The sequence below is a fragment of the Dermochelys coriacea genome, chromosome 2 (genome assembly GCF_009764565.3).
Source record: "Dermochelys coriacea isolate rDerCor1 chromosome 2, rDerCor1.pri.v4, whole genome shotgun sequence".
NCBI classification, from domain to species: Eukaryota; Metazoa; Chordata; order Testudines; family Dermochelyidae; genus Dermochelys; species Dermochelys coriacea.
The window spans coordinates 34,239,917-34,260,135 of record NC_050069.1 but is presented as its reverse complement, the minus strand read 5'-3'; the positions used below and the strand labels follow the sequence as shown (position 1 = coordinate 34,260,135).

Below are 20,219 nucleotides of genomic sequence, written 5' to 3'. Positions count from 1 at the left end.
GTGTAAAAGGTAATTCTGACCTTTCATGGTGTCAAAATCAAGCAAATAGGAAAATAGTTACTTGCTTCAAGGGACCAGATTATTTTAAGGGGTTATTTTCTCAATTGGGCAAACATTTTACTAAAGGAAGGTGTTAATGGATAGGCTTTGTTTGGCAGATGCTGCTTTTGCCAAGCAGTCATTTTGCAAAAAGCCATTATATCCATTAGAGAATCTCAGAAGCTATTGGAAAGTGTCTGCATTCCCTTTCCTGTGAGCAAGGATACACAAGATGAAAAACAAGAATAAGAATCTAAAGTGCTAGAGTGCTAAAAGGGATAGTTAGTTGGGAGAATCATTCTGCACAAGTGATTCTTTTCATCTTTTTGATTGTATCTGGCTTGAAAGCCTCCCCCACATTAGGTTCTTTTGTCAATATTTTTGCAGTGGGGAAACAGAGAGGCAAAACGTGCATGGCTTTGTGATTGAAATGAAGCATTAAAAGGGACATGTTCATAAGAAAAAGGTGCCAGAAAGATGATATTCATTGCTTCTTGTCCTGGAGTTTCCACACTGCATCTGTTCCAATCTGAATTATACTGGTGTAAACACAGAGAATCTCTACTAAAATTAATGAGTTTTCCAGATTTATATGATGCAATTTCATTCAGAATATGGCCCTTCATTTTCAGATTTTCTCCAACAAGTCCAAGTATGCATTTTCAGAACAGCACTGAACAGAGCTGCGACATATTACTGCACACTCATCATTCATCTACTTGTTTATTTCTCCACACATTTAGGGGAGGTTTTTCTTAGGCAGTATGGTGCATTTCTCTCTTTAACATGAGCTAAATAAGTCAGCTAAAGAATATTTTTCTTAATTAAAACAAAAACCAGGGCAGCGGATGAAAAGTTACAAATAGTTCTCTCTGAACTGGATGCCTTTAGTTCAATAGGGATAGTTTGCATAATCTTTTCTATATCAACAACATTCCATATGCATATTTCTCTCTAAAAAGAGCTACACAGAGGCAAACACTCCCAGCTAAAAGGCAGGAAAGTGAGCCCAAGTATAGAGCAATGCAGTGCATCCCTCTTTAAAATCTCAGTTATTGGCCTAGTACTATACATTGATACTAGAGAGTCATAGTTCACTGAAGTCCAAGTCTGTTCATTCATCCACATGGTCATGAAACAGGGCTAGTCAAAAATTTTCTGTTGAAACATTTTTTTGTTTTGGGAAAATTGGGTTTTCAACAAAATGAAAATTCCCATGAAAGATGTCTGCTTTTGACTCTTTCTCAAAAAAAACCAAAACCTGACAACTGTAAAGTTTTAGTTGAAAATTTCTTATTGAGAATGTTGCCCTGGTGCCTCATGGGAACTGCAATTTGAATGCCTCGGGTCTCCATTCTCTACGTGTCAGGCTTCCTGGCAAGACTACATCTCTCAAAAAATATTCAGTCAGCATTTACTGGGAAAAATTTCAATGATAACAAATATTTTAGAATATTCTAGAAGGAAAAAAACCAAACATTTTTCTGACCAGCTTTAGCATGAGAGGCCAAACAAGCCCAGGTACAATCAGAACCAACATAAATCTTCTCTAAAATCTCAAAGTAAATGGTATCCAAAAGGTTTTTCACGTTGAAAAGATTCTGGTTTATTTTGTTTATGTGCATATGTGAAGATTTGGGGGATTTGTCTGTATCAATTATTAATTCTGAATGAGATTATTAACTCCCTGAATGTACCTATGTCAAGTTACAGACACCATTTTGACTGTGCAGCCCTTTTGCCTTCTCTATTGGCTGAGCTCCATTCAGGTTCCAGACGTCTGAAGTGTTTGGGGATCCATCACAAAGGGAGCCTTCACTGCAATCTGGTGGACAGCTAGCGGTATGGGTCACATCCGGAACAGAATTATAATGTGCACCTCAGATCCTCCTGGGTTTTCTGGGTTAGGAAACAGAAATACTGAAAAAGATCACAAGCAAAGTTGTTTTTATGGTATTTCTGATGTGACTAAAATGAGGAAATTCTGAAAATCTCTAAAGAAAGATTGTTTTCATAAGAAAATGCAGCCCATTTTCAAGACCAAGGAGGGTTAGGAGAAGCATGGACATTTTGGATGGTTATCGGAATTAAACCTCCAAATGGTCTGATGTTCACAGAACACACAAGTTATGCACAAGCCTTTGTTTCCTAAGTCGAGAAAAAGCTGCATTATTATCTGTTTCAGAGTAGCAGCCGTGTTAGTTTGTATTCGCAAAAAGAAAAGGAGTACTTGTGGCACCTTAGAGACTAACAAATTTATTAGAACATAAGCTTTCGTGAGCTACAGCTCACTTCATCGGATGCGATGAAGTGAGCTGTAGCTCACGAAAGCTTATGCTCTAATAAATTTGTTAGTCTCTAAGGTGCCACAAGTACTCCTTTTCTTATTATTATCTGTGTACTTCTGCATTTAACAGATAGGGCTTGAGTCTCCTTTCAGCTTCACCAGTTCGACACCGCAGTCACTCCATTGAAGTCAGTGAGGTTACTTCTAATTTACGTGGTGTAAGTGTCAGATACAATCTAGTTTTCAGTAGTCAGGTGTCCATGTTATAAAACTGCCACCGCAACTGTCATTAACTGGAAACCTTGTGGGCATTTTTGGGAGAGAACTGAACAGGGATGGAGACTGAACTATCCTCTCTCCCTCTGAGATGGCCTCAGTAGAGTATTATTAAAACACACCGGTGCAGATGTAGAGAAGACTGTGGGAACGCATACGCTGGTGGTGTCCAGCCAGTACTGTTCTGTGGATGGACTTCAGAATCCATAACTGTCGGACTAGCATCCTGCCATATTCAGTCTTGGCCCTTTAAAATTCCTCCTTACTACCAGGGGATTTCCTGTCCTGTCAATTAATTTGAACAGCACTGAGTTCCAATAATAAGACATTCCTTTACTGTAGGACACAGGGATATTAAAGGGTCTGGGTTTAAAGGGACAGCACTTGAAAAAAAGTAGGATTGGAACTACTTGCCATCCCATGATACACTCCAGAAAGCAGTGCAGGCGGGATCATCTTCGTTAAAGGTTTGCAATTTTGGAATGCTTCCTTCTCTATGGTCCAGACCCAGCTGAAGTCAACAGGAGTTTTGCCACAGATTGATTGTGAGCAAAATCAGGTCTTAATACACCAGGGTTTGCCAGTCTCATCCTTCTTGGTAAGACTTAAGACATTTTTATTTCCTTTTCAGTTTGTGAGTTTGTCAGGGGGTTATTTAAGGATGACTAAAGGAAATTATTTTTTTCCTTAGTTGTACGTTTTTATTAAGGTTCTCAGAAGTTTTCCTAGTAGGATCACCTTATAAAGTACCAAATGTATTGAAAGTTTTAGAAAAAATCCAAAAGCAACTACCTTTCTGTTATGCATGCATAAAAATCATTCTGATTTATGGTGGAAAGTGGTCTGTAAAATAGAAAGCTTGTATTGCAATGCATATAATATTATAAAAATAGTCTCACTGCAACTTTCTTGTACTCTTTCAGAATTACTTTATAGTGGGAGTGAAAACATGACAACATTCAAAACCACACTGCCATATCTAAGACTGAGGAAATCCAGTTTGGAGCTTAGCAAGAATTTAAAATAGGATATTTGTTCTAAAACATATTTCTAATTTCTCAACAGATTAACTTATTGCTCAGAGATAAAGAACAAAGAAAACTTTAGTGACTCAGGACAAGAGATTTTTGTTCATAAATTTCATATCTTCAGCATGATTTTGGCAACAATATAGTGAATGACAATGGTAAAGTGACCTTTGAAATCTACAAAAAAAGTACCATATTTCACATAATTTCTAAAACATGCATATCATGTTGTTATATTTGTACCACAGTGACAAAGACATTTTCAGTCTTTCTTAATTCTGTTTTTGTGAAATACCCCAGAGGGTCAGAGGGCTAAGTTACTAAATGTTTCCAAGATGCGTGGGAGTGCAAAGTGTTTATTTGCAATACTGAATCTAGCAACATGCTTTCTCATTCTAGAGATCACAATACAGTTTTTTTTTTATTTGGGGGAGGGAGGGTTGCAGTGAAAGGGCAAAAATGCTTAAAGTCTCCAAAAAGTTTATAAAGGTAAGAGCTGCTGCTTTTTTGGGGTGTCTGGTTAATTCTAAAATGAATGCAATAAAGCTAGCTGTAAAGGTTTGGATTTCACAGCAATTCCTTCATTTCTCTCAGTGTTAAATTTTACAGCTCTTTTTTCTTGGCACATGTGGATGTGTTTTAAAAAGTATCCACTGGATTTGTAGAAAACAAACCGTTTTGAAAACTGTTCTTAGAGGCAAAGCGGTAAGAACAATATGTACCAACATGGTTGGAACGCATTAGGAGTATAGATATTTGGGTCAAGTTATCTCCAATGTGAATTATGTAAGAAACTGAAATTCCATGGATTTTGACTCATTGAAATACTTTGGCTTTATTCCGTTGGGAGTATGTCACCATGTCCTGCTACAGAACTTGGGTTGGGTACAACCTGCTAAGCACATTAATGTCACGGGATCTAAACACCAAATACTTGTGGAACCCTCCATGTCCTCTCAGTTCAACCCTAACAAAAACTCAGCAATACTGAAATGTCTCTCATAGCTCATGATACTGAACAATTTGCAGTCTTGTTATAGTGAGGCACAGTTGTTATCACATACAAGTACTGTGAGCAATCTGTTATATATAGACCAACCCTGTTGTGAAGTGCTAAGCATCCTCCACTCAATAGGAGGCACTTGGCATCCTTGAACATTGAACCCCTATATATTGGGGAAAACAAACAAACAAAAACAACTGAGGGAGCCCTATTCAGCCCAAATGCACCTCCTATAGCGGTTGGCCTTCTTATTCTCCACAAACTCTGGAAGGTCATTGCTAAATTATCTGCTTGTAAATTATGTGCTTTTTTAGAATTATCTACTTTAAAAAAACCAGAATTGAATTTTGACTCTTCTAGATACCATTAGTTTAACAGGAAGTGGATAGGGAAGCAATATCACATGGGGCAGTGACATGCTTGGTTAGCAGAAATAAACATATTAACAGTCCATGAACTATGTGCTATCACAAATGGTGTTCTTTATCCTGACAAGGGGAACACTAGAGCTGTACAAAAGCAGTGAACTTTTTTCACATTATTAAATGTGAATTTCATTTCATTCTGAGGGATTTTGCTCCTTTGAATCTCTGGCTTTTCCAGAAATTTGGAAAAATGGCCACTGTTCTCATTGTAATCATACAAATACATATCTGTATATTTTCGCTGAAAAGATTACTTTGCCCCCAAATATTTTCACCTGGAAACATGCTCTTTCTGCTGAAAAACTGGTCTATTTTTATTCAAAATAGCTCTATTTTTGAGAAAAAAATTCCCCAAATTTCCTAATTTTCTTTTTAAATAGACTATAGTCCTGCTCAGATTTGCAGCTACTAGAGCATTTGTAAAATGACTCAGCCCATAAATGGGCTCTATCTGTATTTCTGCAAGAACAGAGTGAGACAGGCACTGGGATTGTCCTGTTACGCACCTGAATATTTTGCTCTGACTCTTCTGTCGCTGCACTCGGGGTTCTTTTACCACACCTCAGATCTACTCTGTGCCTAATTTATTTCCGTATACCTTAAACAGGGTATTTAGTAGGGCAGAAAACAAATTTAGGAAATAAATCACAACAACTTTCACCACTTCTAAATCCTTCCATTAACTCCCTCTTCCACCACATCAACTTCAAGCTCCTTGTCCTTACTTTAAACCCCTCCATAGGTTAATCCCTTCCTATCAATCCAACCTATTATCTTATCACAAGGTCATCTCCTGCTTTCTCTCTGCCACTGATGCCAGCCTAGGTTACCTGATTCTCCACCTCTGACAAACATTTGCGCAATTTCTTCCATGCTGCCCTTTACGAGTGGGAAAAGCTCCCTGTCAAAACCACCACTTTATTCTCATTCAAGTCATTCTTCAAACTCACCTGTGCCATGATACATACAGTAATGTACATTCTAATAAAGGCTAGGCAGGTGGGGAGCTACCTCTGACTAGCTCAGAATTCCGTATATCCTATTATATCTACTTGTTGTCCACTGGAACAACTTACCAATGGTCATGTTGGAGTCTCCATCACTGTCAATTTTTAAATCAAGACTGGATGTTTCTCTAAAAGATATGTAGCTCTAGGAATTATTTTTGGGAAGTTCTATCGTCTGTGTTATACAGGGGGTCAGACTAGATGAGTCACTTCTGGCCTTGGCATCTCTGAATCTCCACAAACCAGCTCCAGCCACCCTGTGTTCTTCATCTGCTTATTGCATCTTGTCCTTTAGACTGTAAACTCTTTGGGGCAGAGACTATGATTTATTATATGTTTGTACAGTGTCTAGCACACTGGGGCAATAGTTGATTGAGGTCTTTAGGTGCTACTTCAATATGTTAAAAAATAATAATTCCTTGAAGGATCCTAAAAAAGACAGGTCATTCATCATGTGCTCCAGTGGTATGGATGGTTAGATATTGCTTGTCCTTGTGTTCCAGGCAAACACAAGATCATTTGAGAAAGTGGTGTTGATGTCAAGTACATACTTCATTGTGTCCCAGTTTGGGAATATATTATCTTTCATAGCTGGTGGAATTAGGAAATACCAAATTGGGAAGGCTGACTCTTTTGATTTATTTTCCCAGAGAGCATGGCATGAATATCTCTAGCTGGAAACTTGAGCTACTTAATTAGACGAAGGGACTATTGTTGTGTCACCCGTGATTAGTACAAGTTACAAATTGGACAAATTACAGGATAATTTTTGCATTTGTAATGAAATGCAAGAAAATCCTCAAGCCATGAAAATGAATCAAGTGACACTGTGAACATTTCACACATCTTTCTAGGTAATTAGTAGCAGCCATGTGATGCTTGAAATGGTGTTACACAGTCCCTTATTACTGTCCTCTACTGGCGTCATTGGAATGACATCAGGGAACTTATTACATATGTTCAACAAGTCTGCCAAAATTCCCAATATGGGAAATGTCCCCTCCTCCCCTCGCCCGGCAGGCTGTCTGTATGTGTCATTGAGAGAATAAATCTGAAGGGCTACAGCCTAAATTAAGATCTCCCTGGCTGATCGTTGTAGAGCTGACAGCCAGACTGATGAAGAAGATTGGCCACTGGGAAGCTTCTTTAGCAGATCATTGATGGAGGAAACACCTTTTCTATTAGCAGCAGACCAGTGATGTGGGAATGTCTCTTTCCTATTCCCCTCCACATTGGTAAGCCACACAGAGAATGATGATCCCAGGGCTGCAGAAAATCCTGTGGGATTTACAGTTCCTGCACAAGGAACATAGAGGAATGGCTTTAAAATAGAGAGGATGAGGTCTTTTTTTGAGCTCTCTTCCCTTCCAAGTAGCTCCTCAACTTCCTGCTGGAGGCATTGTATGCAGGGGTTTGCCCTTTAATGGATTGGTCAGCTGAGGCTTGTGTGGCCCAGCAGGCCACAGGAATTTCCTGTTGAATTGGCACAGTAACGTGCAGTATGTGACTATTCCCCTCATAAATGGACTCAGCACTTAACAGATAATAGTAGAAAAATTCTTTACAAAAAGCCAACATTTTCAAACCTATCTAAATCCACTCATAGGTATCAACACAAAGGTAAAAGTAGCTTGATTTTTTTCAAAGGCAACTCCAGTTCCCATTGACTTCTGTGGGCTTTGATAGCTGCCTAACTCTTTAGAAAATCAGGCCACTTTTATTTAGGTGTTGAAATAAAGCCATGTTTTTTAACAGCCATTAGTGATTTTGCATGCTTAAACTGAGACACCGTAGAGGACCTCATTTTCAGAAAGAATAGCACCCACCCTCTCAAAAATCAGACCCCTTTAAAATGTCCCAAATTGGGCACCCAGAAATTGACACACTCAGAATCACTATTCACTTTTGAAATTCTTACTTATAAAGAGCCTACATCTGGGCTGCTACGTTTAAAACTTTTGGCCAAAAGCAAATGATACATTGCTGGAAAACTTTGGCTTGGTATATCTATTCATTTAACTCATCTCCTTTCACTGTTACCCAAGTACTAAGCTGATGAGAGAATTTAAAACAACTAACTGATTTGTAAGGCAGCTTTTTTCCCCCTTTGCAAAAGTTCTTTGCATGAGAGTTAACTTATAAGAGAAAAGTTTGTTGCTATAGCTACCCAGAGCTATCCACATAGGAAACTAAAAATCAACATTTAAACAGAGGATATAAGTGATTTAACCTAACCTGAAGTTTCCTCCAATCGCAGCAAAATCCATTCAAGGACAAATACATTCTTAATACTATAGAATCACAATTTAACAGCAATTACTTTGATTTTTCCCCACTTTATATCTCCACTTAGAAAAAGAATAGTCTCCTAGTAAATGAAAGCCTTTCACTATATTGGAATTTGATCAATGCCCTCATTCAAAAGGCTCCATTTCTACATTGTGAAGAGTGAACTGATATCCACAGACAACTGCTCTCTACTACTTTGGGTATGGCAGTATTTAATGATGACATGGTATCTCAGGAAAGAAGATAACTTTTCTACATGTTGGCTGACAATTTTAGAGCATTCATAAATAACATGAACCAAAGGGGAAACAGGTACCGCACCTCCCCTCGCCACCTACCCAAAGGGCAAATTAAAAAGCTGCTTTGGAGATTGCACAAAGTTATTCCTATGACATTTTAGGTTGTTAAAATGTGTTCCATGGATCTGGAATATCCTAAAGGTCAAGACTTAAAGTACATCTCAAAATAATCAAATAAATTTACCCATTTAGGGCAAGCGCCAGTTCTACTTTGAAGACCATGGGCCCTCAATCCAGTACCATTTTGCAGACCCTGGGCCTTAAATCATGTAATTGGCCATTATGCCACGAATGGGTGGGTAGAAGCTTTGAAATGGCATCAGCACTGTCCTCCTGTTGCTCATGGAAGTTCCTTCTGCAGGTTCAGGACTATGATGTGGGCAGAAGGACGCTCTGTGAGAAGAATGGCCATCCTACAATGTTATCCCCCTCAGGCCCCGTGAAAATACATCTCCTACTATAATGCTGATAATATCTTACAAGAAAAAACCCTTTCACACAGGAAACCCTTGATCAGGGCTTAATTTGTGCCAGGGCTTACCAGGGCTGATCCCTGGCACCTCTAGGCTTGGCAGTTCATAGCCCCAGCACTTCTGGGCTTGCTGCACCAGTTATGCCACAGCACCTAATTGCTTGAGCCCTGGCACCTCTTTCATTACAAATTAAACACTGGCCTTGTTGGAGGTTTGGCAGTGGGGTCCCATAACAACACACAGCACATAGAAGTGTTGTTGCTGGGCCCAATTTTCCAAATTGTTTAGCACTCAGCTAAATTGGTTCCAATCTGACTGCCAGTGTTGAAATCTTAAAGAAAATGTGCTATCAGGAAGGACCAAAATATCCTGGTCAGTTTTTCTCCCCCTACACCTTCCATTGCACTTCCACAGTGCCATAGATTTGCTGTTATGACCTGGGGAGCACACAATGACAGATTTTTAAAGATATTCTGACACTTGACTCCCATTGATTTAGGCATCAATAACTTTACAGATCTGACCCATAGTGCTTATCCTCTTTCTACAAGTCCTCCTGAGGCCATGTCCCCTCTTCAATCCACATTAAGAAATTTTTAACCAAGACCTTTAGATGGAATGTCTGATCAGATGGCAATTCTGTGAGTTGAAACTCAAGAATTTTCATTCCTCTCCATGGGTTTGGCCTGCAGAAGGTATGCCTGGGTTATTATTTGTAAACAGTCAAAAAATCTGACAAATGACAAAATCTGATTCCAACAACTAAAAAGCAAATACCAAAAAATATTTAAAGGTATTTTATGCCGAGTACCCTCAGGAAACACATACACATTTGCATTATCTTGAGCTCCATTCTGTAAAGAAGATGTGAATCACAAAAGTTGTACACAACATTTGGGACATGTCCACAGCTTTATATGGACAACTGCACATCAAGGAATGGAGAGCACAAGGTTTCAGTATTTTTTCCATAAAGAATTAGAATATCTGCACCCATTTGTAATATGAAATGGGCTACATGAAAAGCATGCTTTTAATTTATAGGCAGTATAGAAAGAGAACTAGAACAGATAGGATTAATGCATATTCTAAATGCAAAGGTCTCATCTTACTGACAACTCTTCTGTTACATTTTTGAGCCAAAGAACCAATGCCAAGATGACAAGTGATTCATAGCAGTCAAGCTTGCATAAAAAGTAGAACTGGAGTTAAGCCACAAAGTTTAGAAGCAGATTTTTCCCCCAAAGCTCAGGTGTGTGGGGGAGGGGTTGTGTTGAGGGGTATGTGAGGGGGAATGCTCTTCCAGAGTTTTGCTTTGGCCTGTTATTTAAACAGGGGTTAGTCACGGAGTTTGGATCTACTTCAGAATTTCTTCCAAGTTCAGGTATGGTCAGATTTGGAAGTTTGGTTTATTTTTGGCCCTTAAAAGAAAGGGAGAGGGGTATGAAATTGTTATGAAGAGGTGAAATTGTTACAGGCCTTCAAAGTGACTCACCAAAACACTCATCTCCTACTTACACAAATCCACAGCGTTTTCTAACACTGCCCCCTTTTGTCCATGGAGTGTCTTGCATTTTTTACCCTTTCACCTTGTCACAAGCCCACAAGCAATGTGTTTCAATTACGTACCTCCAAAGCTTTGAATATTGGTACTCCTCGCTACTTTCATTTGCAGAGCAGGGTGAATAATGGATTTTTCTGTTTGGTGGAAATTTCACAAAGTTTGATATCAAGCATTTTAAAATGTTTTTTTTAATGTTTAAAAATAAAATGAAAGGAAATTTGTAAACAAAAAGTCATTTTAAACCCCCACAAAATTGTTTTTTTTTAAATATAACAAAAAATTAGCAAAAATGTTTCAGTGTTGCTGAACCTGCATTTTTTGATGAACCAGGTTTCGGTTAAAAAAAATTCTCTAGCTCTATTTGTAAAATTCTCATAGGCAAACAGTTTTCAGGAAGCAAAATATATTTAAATAAATGTGCAATAATGCGGCTTGTGCATCTTTCCCCACTGACCCCAATCTTGGGTTTTGTGTGCACAAGAAAATTGCACCAGTTCAACTTAAATCAGTTGCTAAACTAGATTAGTTAAACCAGTGCATCCCCCTGGGTAGACACTCATTTCAATTTAGGAGTGGCTTATTTTGGTTTGACTTAAAGTGATTCCCAATTGACTTAAGATAAACCAGAACAATGTCTGGTTTAAACCAGAATAAGTTTCTACACAGCCTTTTGTACCAGTTTAACTTTTTAAAATCAATTTAAAATTGATTTTAAATTTGATCTTTAGTTAAACCAGTGCAACTTTCTCATATAGACAACCCTCTGATTGGGGTCTCTAGACAGTACTGTCATATAAACAATGACTACAAATAAAATGTTGACATGAGATTTGACACTGCAGCACATGTTAAGAGCAATTTCTCATAAATACAATTAGAATTAAATATCTACCCAGATTATTCAGGATATTGCTACCTTTAATGGACTGAAGTGTTCAGAAGAGACTTCATTAATGGCACAATTATATATTTTACAATATATATTTTGTGTATTAGCCCTCTTTGTTCCCTTTTTTAAAATATGAGTTGTTTTGAAAAGACTAACATTATCTTAGCAAAGTTTGATCCTTATGCAACAACAATAATGAAAAATGGTACAGCAGTGTAAAAGTACAATTTGTCTATGGCATTTTATTTCTAATGAATCCATCACCCTTGTATACAAGACACCCTGATGTTTCATAATACTTCCTAAAATATGTACTTCAGGTTACAGAAGAAAAACCTTGTTTTAAAATAACAAGATGTTTCATAAGAAAAACCTCCTAAGAAATTTGATACTATTTCAATTTCCTTTTCCTGATCAACTCTTAACCTCTTGAACAAGAGTGAAAACCTCATCCCACTGGGAAGGCTTTCAATCCAAAATGCCTATTTCAGATTAAGCTGTTGCTCCTGAGGATCAGGTTCATGACATTGCTAAAGACTGTGATGTTATTTTAAAAAGTTTCTATCAGTTTTTATTTACTAGCATCTGACTTTGGTTGATGATATTGCAAGCACAGAAAAATAATCAAGCCATGCTGGATTGTAGATTTCGTGGCTAATAACAAGCTGATCTAAATGTGCTTCAGGATTTACCCTTTGATAAAGTATATAGGTGAATCCCAATTATCTGAAGATTTTAAAGTACATTCAAAACTTTCAAAGTAGCAGGTTGGAGAACTTGGAAGTTCCAGATCTGTGGAGCACCTAAACTTTGCGAGGCTAAACTATGTTCCTGTTCTCCTCCCATAACACATACATGCTATATAGGAAGGAGCAGGCAACAGCTCTCCTAGGGTTAAGTCTCCAGCAGGCTGAAGATTACTCCTGCAGACATAGGTGCTGGAACTAGGGGGTGCTGTGGGTACTGCCGCATCCCCTATCTTAAAGTGGTTTCCATCATAAACAGGGGTTTACAGTTTGGATCATTGGCTCTTAGCACCTGCAATATACAAATTGATTCAGCACCCCTGCCTTCAGAGACAGCAGGGACACATTAGCCAGAGGCCATTTAATCAAGGTTTACCTATAGAACATATTGATAATCTGATTCAGTGTTACAGAATCAGCCACAGATTTTAATTCTTATTTGTTTGCAGTGAACATAATTTTAATTATTTTCCCCTCCAAAAAATTCCTAATCTCAAATGATCATTTTCAGTAAACACTAGACACGTCTTTATAATAAGTAATACTGCTAATAGTGCTATAATCTCAAAACTTTTTACAAATATTCATGAATTAAGTCTCACATCACCCTTAGAAAGTAGGGAATTATCATTAGATCCATTTTACAGACGGGGAAACATGAAGAGGTTACAGACCATGACTTGCCTAAGGTCACCAGGAATGGAAACTAAATCTGCTGACACCCAGTTCTATCCTCTTCTCGCATGGACTAGCCCTTTTTCCGAGGCACACAAGCCTGTCAAAGGTACTGCCTGCCTGCAGCAGGTACTAAAGTCAATGGCAACTGTGAATGCTCAGAGCACCTGAAATATCATGTGGCCTTATGTTATATCTCTATATAATTTTTAAAATATACCAGTGCTCTTAAGCAGGTGAGATCTTCCAAAGGGAAAGTTGGTGGGACATTTTTAAGGATGACCAATACTTTTAATGCTTTATTATTACCAAAGTTCCTAACTATGGCTGTTATTTATGAAAATACATACATTTAGGTTACATTGCACAGTATGACACAGCTTTCTATCAAAGCCGGGGAACTATTTTAAAAAGTCATTTGCTAGAAAATGTGGCAAAAAAGAGAGACTGGCTTGAATTTTACTATTCTGTTTGTTTGTTTTTTAATATTGCTAAATATATAACTCCCCAATACTTAGCAGTTCTCAGACGTTTCCATGTTTGAGGTCCCATGTCTTTCTTGTGGGTACCTCCATGCATCTCTAGGGTTTACAGGAATTTGAATATATAAAGCTCTTAACAAAATGCAGGCATATGAATGCAAGAAAAATATATTTTTTAAAGGGTAAAAAAGCCAGTTTTATTTTTGGACACAAATAGAACAGTTTTGTTTCCAGATAGTTGTCGTTGCTCTTTAAGGGCCAGATTCCTAAATCCCTACTTCCACTGCATAGAACCTTACTATGCAAGTAATCCTATTGATTTCAATGGAACTAAAGGTGAAATCCTGACTTCATTGAAGTCAGTGGGAATTTTGCCATTGATTTCAATAGGCCCAGGACTTCACCCTATGGGCCTATTAACACAATACTAAGGGTGACAGAATCTGTCCATGAAGGGCCTGCTCTGCGCATGTGAAAATTAGTAGTTGAGTCACTTCACCAGGGATGATGCACATTCAGAACTTTTAAGGGATGATCCTATAAACATTTAGGCACATGAGTAACTGAAGCAGAACCCACTACTCACATGAGTAAAATATACATTTTTGCAGTATATGACTTTACTTTTTGCACATAAACAGGTTACCATTTAAAAGTTCCACATTAAACAAACAAACATCAGAAGGGTGCTGAAAAATCTCATAAGTAAATGTCTTCCCAAAACATGGAAATCTCGTTTAAGAGGAATACTTTTTATTGTATTAAATGCCTGAAGCATATGCAAGTACACTTGTATAGCATTTAAATTGCAAAATGAAAGAACCACATTGTTTACTTGCCCAAGACTTCAGCTAAAGCAAACCCCAGGGATCTCAGGAATCTTTGTGGACACCTGGGAAAATGGGATTCATAGGTAAGTCACAACAGTAGCCATGACTCACATTTCTGTCCTTATACTTAAGATAGCCATTGCATGGTAGTACACATTTTCTCAGTCAATTACACCAGCTTTTAAGACATTGTGCTCCTAGTGTTACATGTTGATTGGCCCTTGAATGGCCGCTCTGCAGGGTCAGTGTATAAGGAGCCTCCTCCACTTTTGAGTACCCCATAGGCGGGCCAAACGGAATTCCAGCTGGTGCATTCAGGGAAGTGCAGGGTTACTAACACATTACTGGCAGTGCACAAGGCCCCAAAGAGAGCAGAGAGGGATAGAGAGCATATGGAGCCATAACTCCATCTTTCCATGATGGAAAGTGGACCTTGATGGCCATGGTGTATTGGCATGGGGACAAAGGAGAGCATTCTGCATTTATGGTTGCCACCTCTGAGGTACAAAAAAACAGGACAGATTTCTCAGGACAGCTACCACAAAAAAGCTACATGGAAAAACAGGACAGGTGGCAACTAAGCTGAGCCCTTTAAAGGTAATCAGGCTACATGTAAATTGCAAATAAGGCCACTTTCTCAAAAGTCAGCCTCCTCTACTTGTCCTGTAAGGCCACACCTAAAAGCCAGCCTCTTTTCACACTGTAGGAAAGGCACTTAAAATCTGAGCACATTGGTCAGAAGCTGTTGGAAAATGTTATGATGAACTGTGAGGATAGCAATTGTCTTGTACAAATAACTTGCCAGACATACAGTAAGGATAGTCTTTAAATAAATAGAGTAGATTTTAAATAAATACATACTAAGATAATATAGTTGCAGATTCTTTCTTCTGCTACTTACTTGCCAGGGCCCAAGTTCAGCATGCCTCCACTACAGCTGATGACAGCACTAATAAATGAGAGAAATGAAAGAAGAAGTTCCCTGCATCTGCTTTAGGTGGGGTTAATCAACAGTTGCAAGAGAAAGACAAAATCATGAATTTGGGTCTTGGCAGGTTAGAAAGATTTTGATTGACCTTTAAATCCAAGGCTATAATTTGGCATTAGAATTTTATAATGTATAATGATCAAATATGCCATTTCAACATACTATAAAATAGTTTAAGTAAGTGAGAGAACAAAGAAGATATATAGACTGTTTATGGTGCCAAGCTTCACCCACTCAAAGCTATTACCACTATTATGCATAGTGACTGCTAAATGGATTCCATACACATAAATCTGCAGCCATTCTGAATGTATTTTTATCCCATCAATACCATAAATTTACACTAGTTGACTATGAAAAATATTTCCTGAGTAGATTACCAAGATAAAATTTTATGTGACTCCTCTGAGAATATTTAAATACCATCATTAAGTACTGAACAGTTCAATACCAAGCGTGCCAGCCAGTTACTGTTAGGAAAAAAAATGACATGCACTGTCTGTTTTCAACTATTAAAATAAACATATCGCAGAAATGAAACCCAAGCTTACACAATGAGGAACGTTATCCAGTATTCAAATAAACAGTTCTAAGAAAACCTCTGAAAATGTTTACCAAGCTATCTTCTTAGTAATTTCTATGGAGAGCATTTTGCTGCATCCTTGGATTGCCAATGAATCACAGTAATGCTAACAATACATATGTAAATTCCATTGGACAATGCTGAAACTTAATTGCCTGTAGTTAGCTTTCCAGGCAAGGGCATTTTCAGCTAGATTTGAACTGGTGGTTCATTGCAAGAAAGTTTTTCTAAGATTTATTTTGTTTTCAGAAATCTGCTAATTTTAAAAAAAAAGATAAAAATACATTTATCCTTGATTAGATAAACTAAAAGCACCCACTTACTAATTAAACAATGTATACTGAATTCTTTTTATACTAAACATTGCTAGCAATCTGTCTTCCAAAATGATCAAGTTAGTGTTTTCTATATATTCTATTACAAATACAGTGTTCTGGCAAACATTGCCTATACAGAGTTTAATGAATGTTATATATTACTTTGTAGAGTAATGAACACATTTCTTTTACATAAGTCAAGATATAAATGCTCAGTTCTACATATATTTTCTAATGATTATAATTGCATGATTTAGGTCATAGCCATATAACTACTAATATTTCTCATTTACCATGTTCATAGCAGGTGCATTAGAAAACATTGGACAAATAGTATATTAACTACATCTTACATTACAAATTTAGGGGAAAATCATTAGGGGAGATAGAACTGAGGTTTTTTTTATATGTTCCTTGTTTTGAAAGGGAGGTGAGTTATTGCTGAAATGCCCTGCAATGGCAGCACCAACAAAGCAAATTCAATATTCAGAGTTGTAATAATGTAGTCAGGTCAGAGTCATTTGCCTTCACAATGAGAAACAGGTCCTTTCATTCTAGTGGAAAACTGACACATTCAGATAAGTGCTCACTGCTGCATGTATCATGTAAACTATGGGGAAGGTTTCACCTGCAGTCCAAGTTCTGATCATTGACAAAGTGCACAGACCTCAAATGTAACATTTACACTGACTATCTACCTGTTAATCCATCTCCCCCTAAAATGTGAATACTAGCTCTAATTCAGACTTTAAAACTCTAGAGACTCATTTTTCTTCTTGACAGGTTTCAGAGTAGCAGCCGTGTTAGTCTGTCTCCGCAAAAAGAACAGGAGTACTTGTGCCACTTTAGAGACTAACATGAAGTGAGCTGTAGCTCACAAAAGCTTATGCTCAAATAAATTTGTTAGTCTCTAAGGTGCCACAAGTACTCCTTTTCTTTTTTTGCGAATACAGACTAACACAGCTGCTACTCTGAAACCTGTTAAAATTTATTAGAGCATAAGCTTTCATGCATCCGATGAAGTGGTCTGTAGCACACAAAAACTTATACTCTAATAGATTTTTCTTCTTGTTCAATTCACAAGTGAAACAGTGATCTTAGTTCAGTCCCTAGTGGACAAATGCTGAATAAGTAACAATCTCATAAGCATGATTCAGCAGGCAGTTGCTCAAGTAAAATCATGAGTGCGGGAACACAGACGACATTTCTCCTTTCCATAGCATTTGCTTTGAAAGGTAGAGTGATAACTGAATGAGAAATCTTACGCTCTAGAAAGAGATAAGCCTCCAATTCTAATCTTTCATCTTTCTAAAGAATTCCATGTACAGTTGAAAGAAAGAAAGATTGAAATAAAAATGAAAGATACATAACTGGGTTTATCTTATTATGTATATTTTCTTTTACACACGAGTTTACTGCACATAACCATCCTTATATCGTTAGCACAAAACACATAGTAACTACAGTTCAATCGATAAGAAAATAAGCACACTAACTACAGAACTGTAAACAAAAGGCATTAAATCTTTTCTGCAGTGGCGGACAGGGATTTGAATTGTAAATGATACAGCTGTCAACAGTTACACTAATATGCATTTTTATTGTATATCCAGTATTTGTTCTAAATGTGAACTCTTATTACAACTGAAACATGTAACTCATGGAATACAAAAGATGTAGACAATTTTTTTAGTGCAGTCTTAGCTGATTAAACATTTCACCAATTGTTTAAGTGGCTTGCAGAGTCTTGGCAAAGTAACATTAAGCAGGTCTTAGGGACAGCAGTAATAACTGTGTGTCCACCAATACAGAGAAAAATATATGTTTTTGATAGAAATTATCAGTTGTGCAGGATCATAACTCACTGCCAATTCTCATTACCAAGCTGTGGGCTTGATCCTGCAAAGATTTCCACAGGTAACTTTACTCCCATGAGTAGTTCTATTGAAGTCAATGGGATTACTCATATGAGTAAAGTTATTCACCTGCATCAGTCTGCAGGACCAAAGCCCTGCATCAGTTTGCAGGACCAAAGCCCCAAATTATATTTTAACTACAAAAAAGTTCATTTGAAAGTTTACACTTTTAGCACAAATTACTAAAAAGAATTTATTTTTGTATTACTCAGAAAAGCTCCTGATATTCCTTCAGTACTAGTTTATATAGACTATTTCATGTCCAATGTAATCCATACATTTTAAAAAGTCATACTTGATTTTTTAAAAATATCATATTGTTACTTTTTACTAATTAGCTGATTGTGGTAATACAACTGAATCTGTTTTGGGGAGAATAATAATATTCTCATTACATTGCCTTCAAATTATTAATCACATTTAGGCAGTCATGTTAGTATTTCTTTAAAAGTGCGCACATTTGCTGTGGGTACCAGGTATCCTTCATGACATCTGATCTGAAGCCCAGAACTATAAATAGAGGTTATGAGAATACTTAATGAAAAGTGTTCCATCATTAGAAGTCTCTGAAGGATTATTATACACTGTGGCTCTCAAAACATTCTTAGTCCCCTGGGATCACACTTTAAAAAAGATGCATAGCCCAGCAAAGTGAAGAAAGTTTTGCTCCCAAAAGCAAGCCCAAAGAAGAAAGGGTGAGTTCTAGCTGCAACATTTCTCACCATGTATAACATGGAAATAGACAAATCCACATTATCTCAGTTCTCAGAGAAGGACATGCAAACTGTGAACAACACAGGGAAGCACGATAAATAATCAGTTCAATGAGAATTCAAGGGAAACTCTTACTTTTTGCAGCCACTGTGTGTAATTTTCCATCACATGTTCCAGATGTTGAAGTTTCTGGGAAGAGAAATCCTGTTCCACGTGAGGAGCATCTCTCTGAAGAGCATTTGTGTTGTATTGGTCTGTCGTGCTTTCACGACAGTTCCCGTCTTGTTCTGGAAGAATGAAAGTATAGGTGCACTGCCCATGCTGAATCCGGTTGTATCTTCTACCAGTGGTTTCTGGACTCCGGCGCTGGTTACTGCATCCTATGTGAGCCAGAAGAGCAGCCAGGAAAGCAAAAGAAAAAAAAATTGTCATGTTATTACTACTTTCCTTTCCTGCTCTTATAGAAACTTTTACCTCCTCTGTCTTTTAATTTGCTCTTTATTTTATAGAAAAAAAAATCTTTGGAAAGAGAATTGGAGAAGAGTATTTAAATATCAGCTTTGGCTAAAATGGTTTTTATTTCACTATAATGATAGCTTCCTTAGTTAAAATTAGAAATATTTATTGCATAGTAGCTAAGATTTATTGTTTCCTCTCTGTTACAGTCCAGCATGTAGCCTTCCTTAGTTAGCTGCATATGCATGTCCTAGTCTCTTTCCCCTACACTATCTGCTGCAGAACTGCTATTTTCTCTCAGACCTCAGAGAGTTTTATTAAGGTTGCACATTCAAGCCAAGCTGGAAGCAGGCTGCCTTTCACAAGATGACTTGACAGGAATGTGTGTATGAGTGCGCCCCTATGCTAAGGACGGTTGATGGCTCAGTATAGAGGGATCATCTTACAAACTGGCTAGATGCATGACTTCAATCACGTATGGCTGTCAGGTCCCTACTGCATATAACTGCTTTTGACGGATTCACATAAGTTTAATAAGTGGGGCAGTCCACCTTAATATACTTCCTATGTTCCCACTGACCTATTAAAATGTAGATAAAGTGTAGAAGTTTGTTGTAATCCCTCAGTAAATATACAGAGCACTGAAAATTAAAATATTCAGTAACTAGGTATTGGCTTGTTTCCGTTAGAGAATGATAAGTCAGAAGGCTGACACTTCCGGAAAATATTAATATTTAACTGCCCCTCCCCAGGTTCTTTTTTTTTTTTTACAATGACATTTCTGAGCAGAATTTACAGAGATTCTCTGTACAAGACAGAGCTTGAAATCAGAACTGCCAAACAACATTCAGAATGTGCTCCACAGAAGAGTGGTATGTCTGCATGTTCCATGACTAGAATAATATCGATAATTAAAAAAATAATAGTTGGATG

The 20,219-nt window shown here is 37.5% G+C and overlaps 1 protein-coding gene across 2 annotated transcripts in view; it reads right to left on the bottom strand.

Annotated features, from left to right (window-relative positions):
* ANGPT1 (angiopoietin 1) overlaps positions 1-19,674 on the bottom strand; it is a 203,861-nt gene extending 184,187 nt beyond the window's left edge. Inside the window, exons 1-2 of one of the 2 annotated variants that reach the window (XM_043507427.1) lie at positions 19,590-19,674; positions 18,966-19,210 (exon numbers count right to left, since the gene is read on the bottom strand). In XM_043507427.1, coding sequence (XP_043363362.1) covers positions 18,966-18,995 — 30 coding nt within the window. In that variant the 5' untranslated portion in view covers positions 18,996-19,210; positions 19,590-19,674. The other variant, XM_038390976.2, reaches the window with a different exon arrangement.
* Between the last annotated feature and the right edge of the window lie 545 nt (positions 19,675-20,219).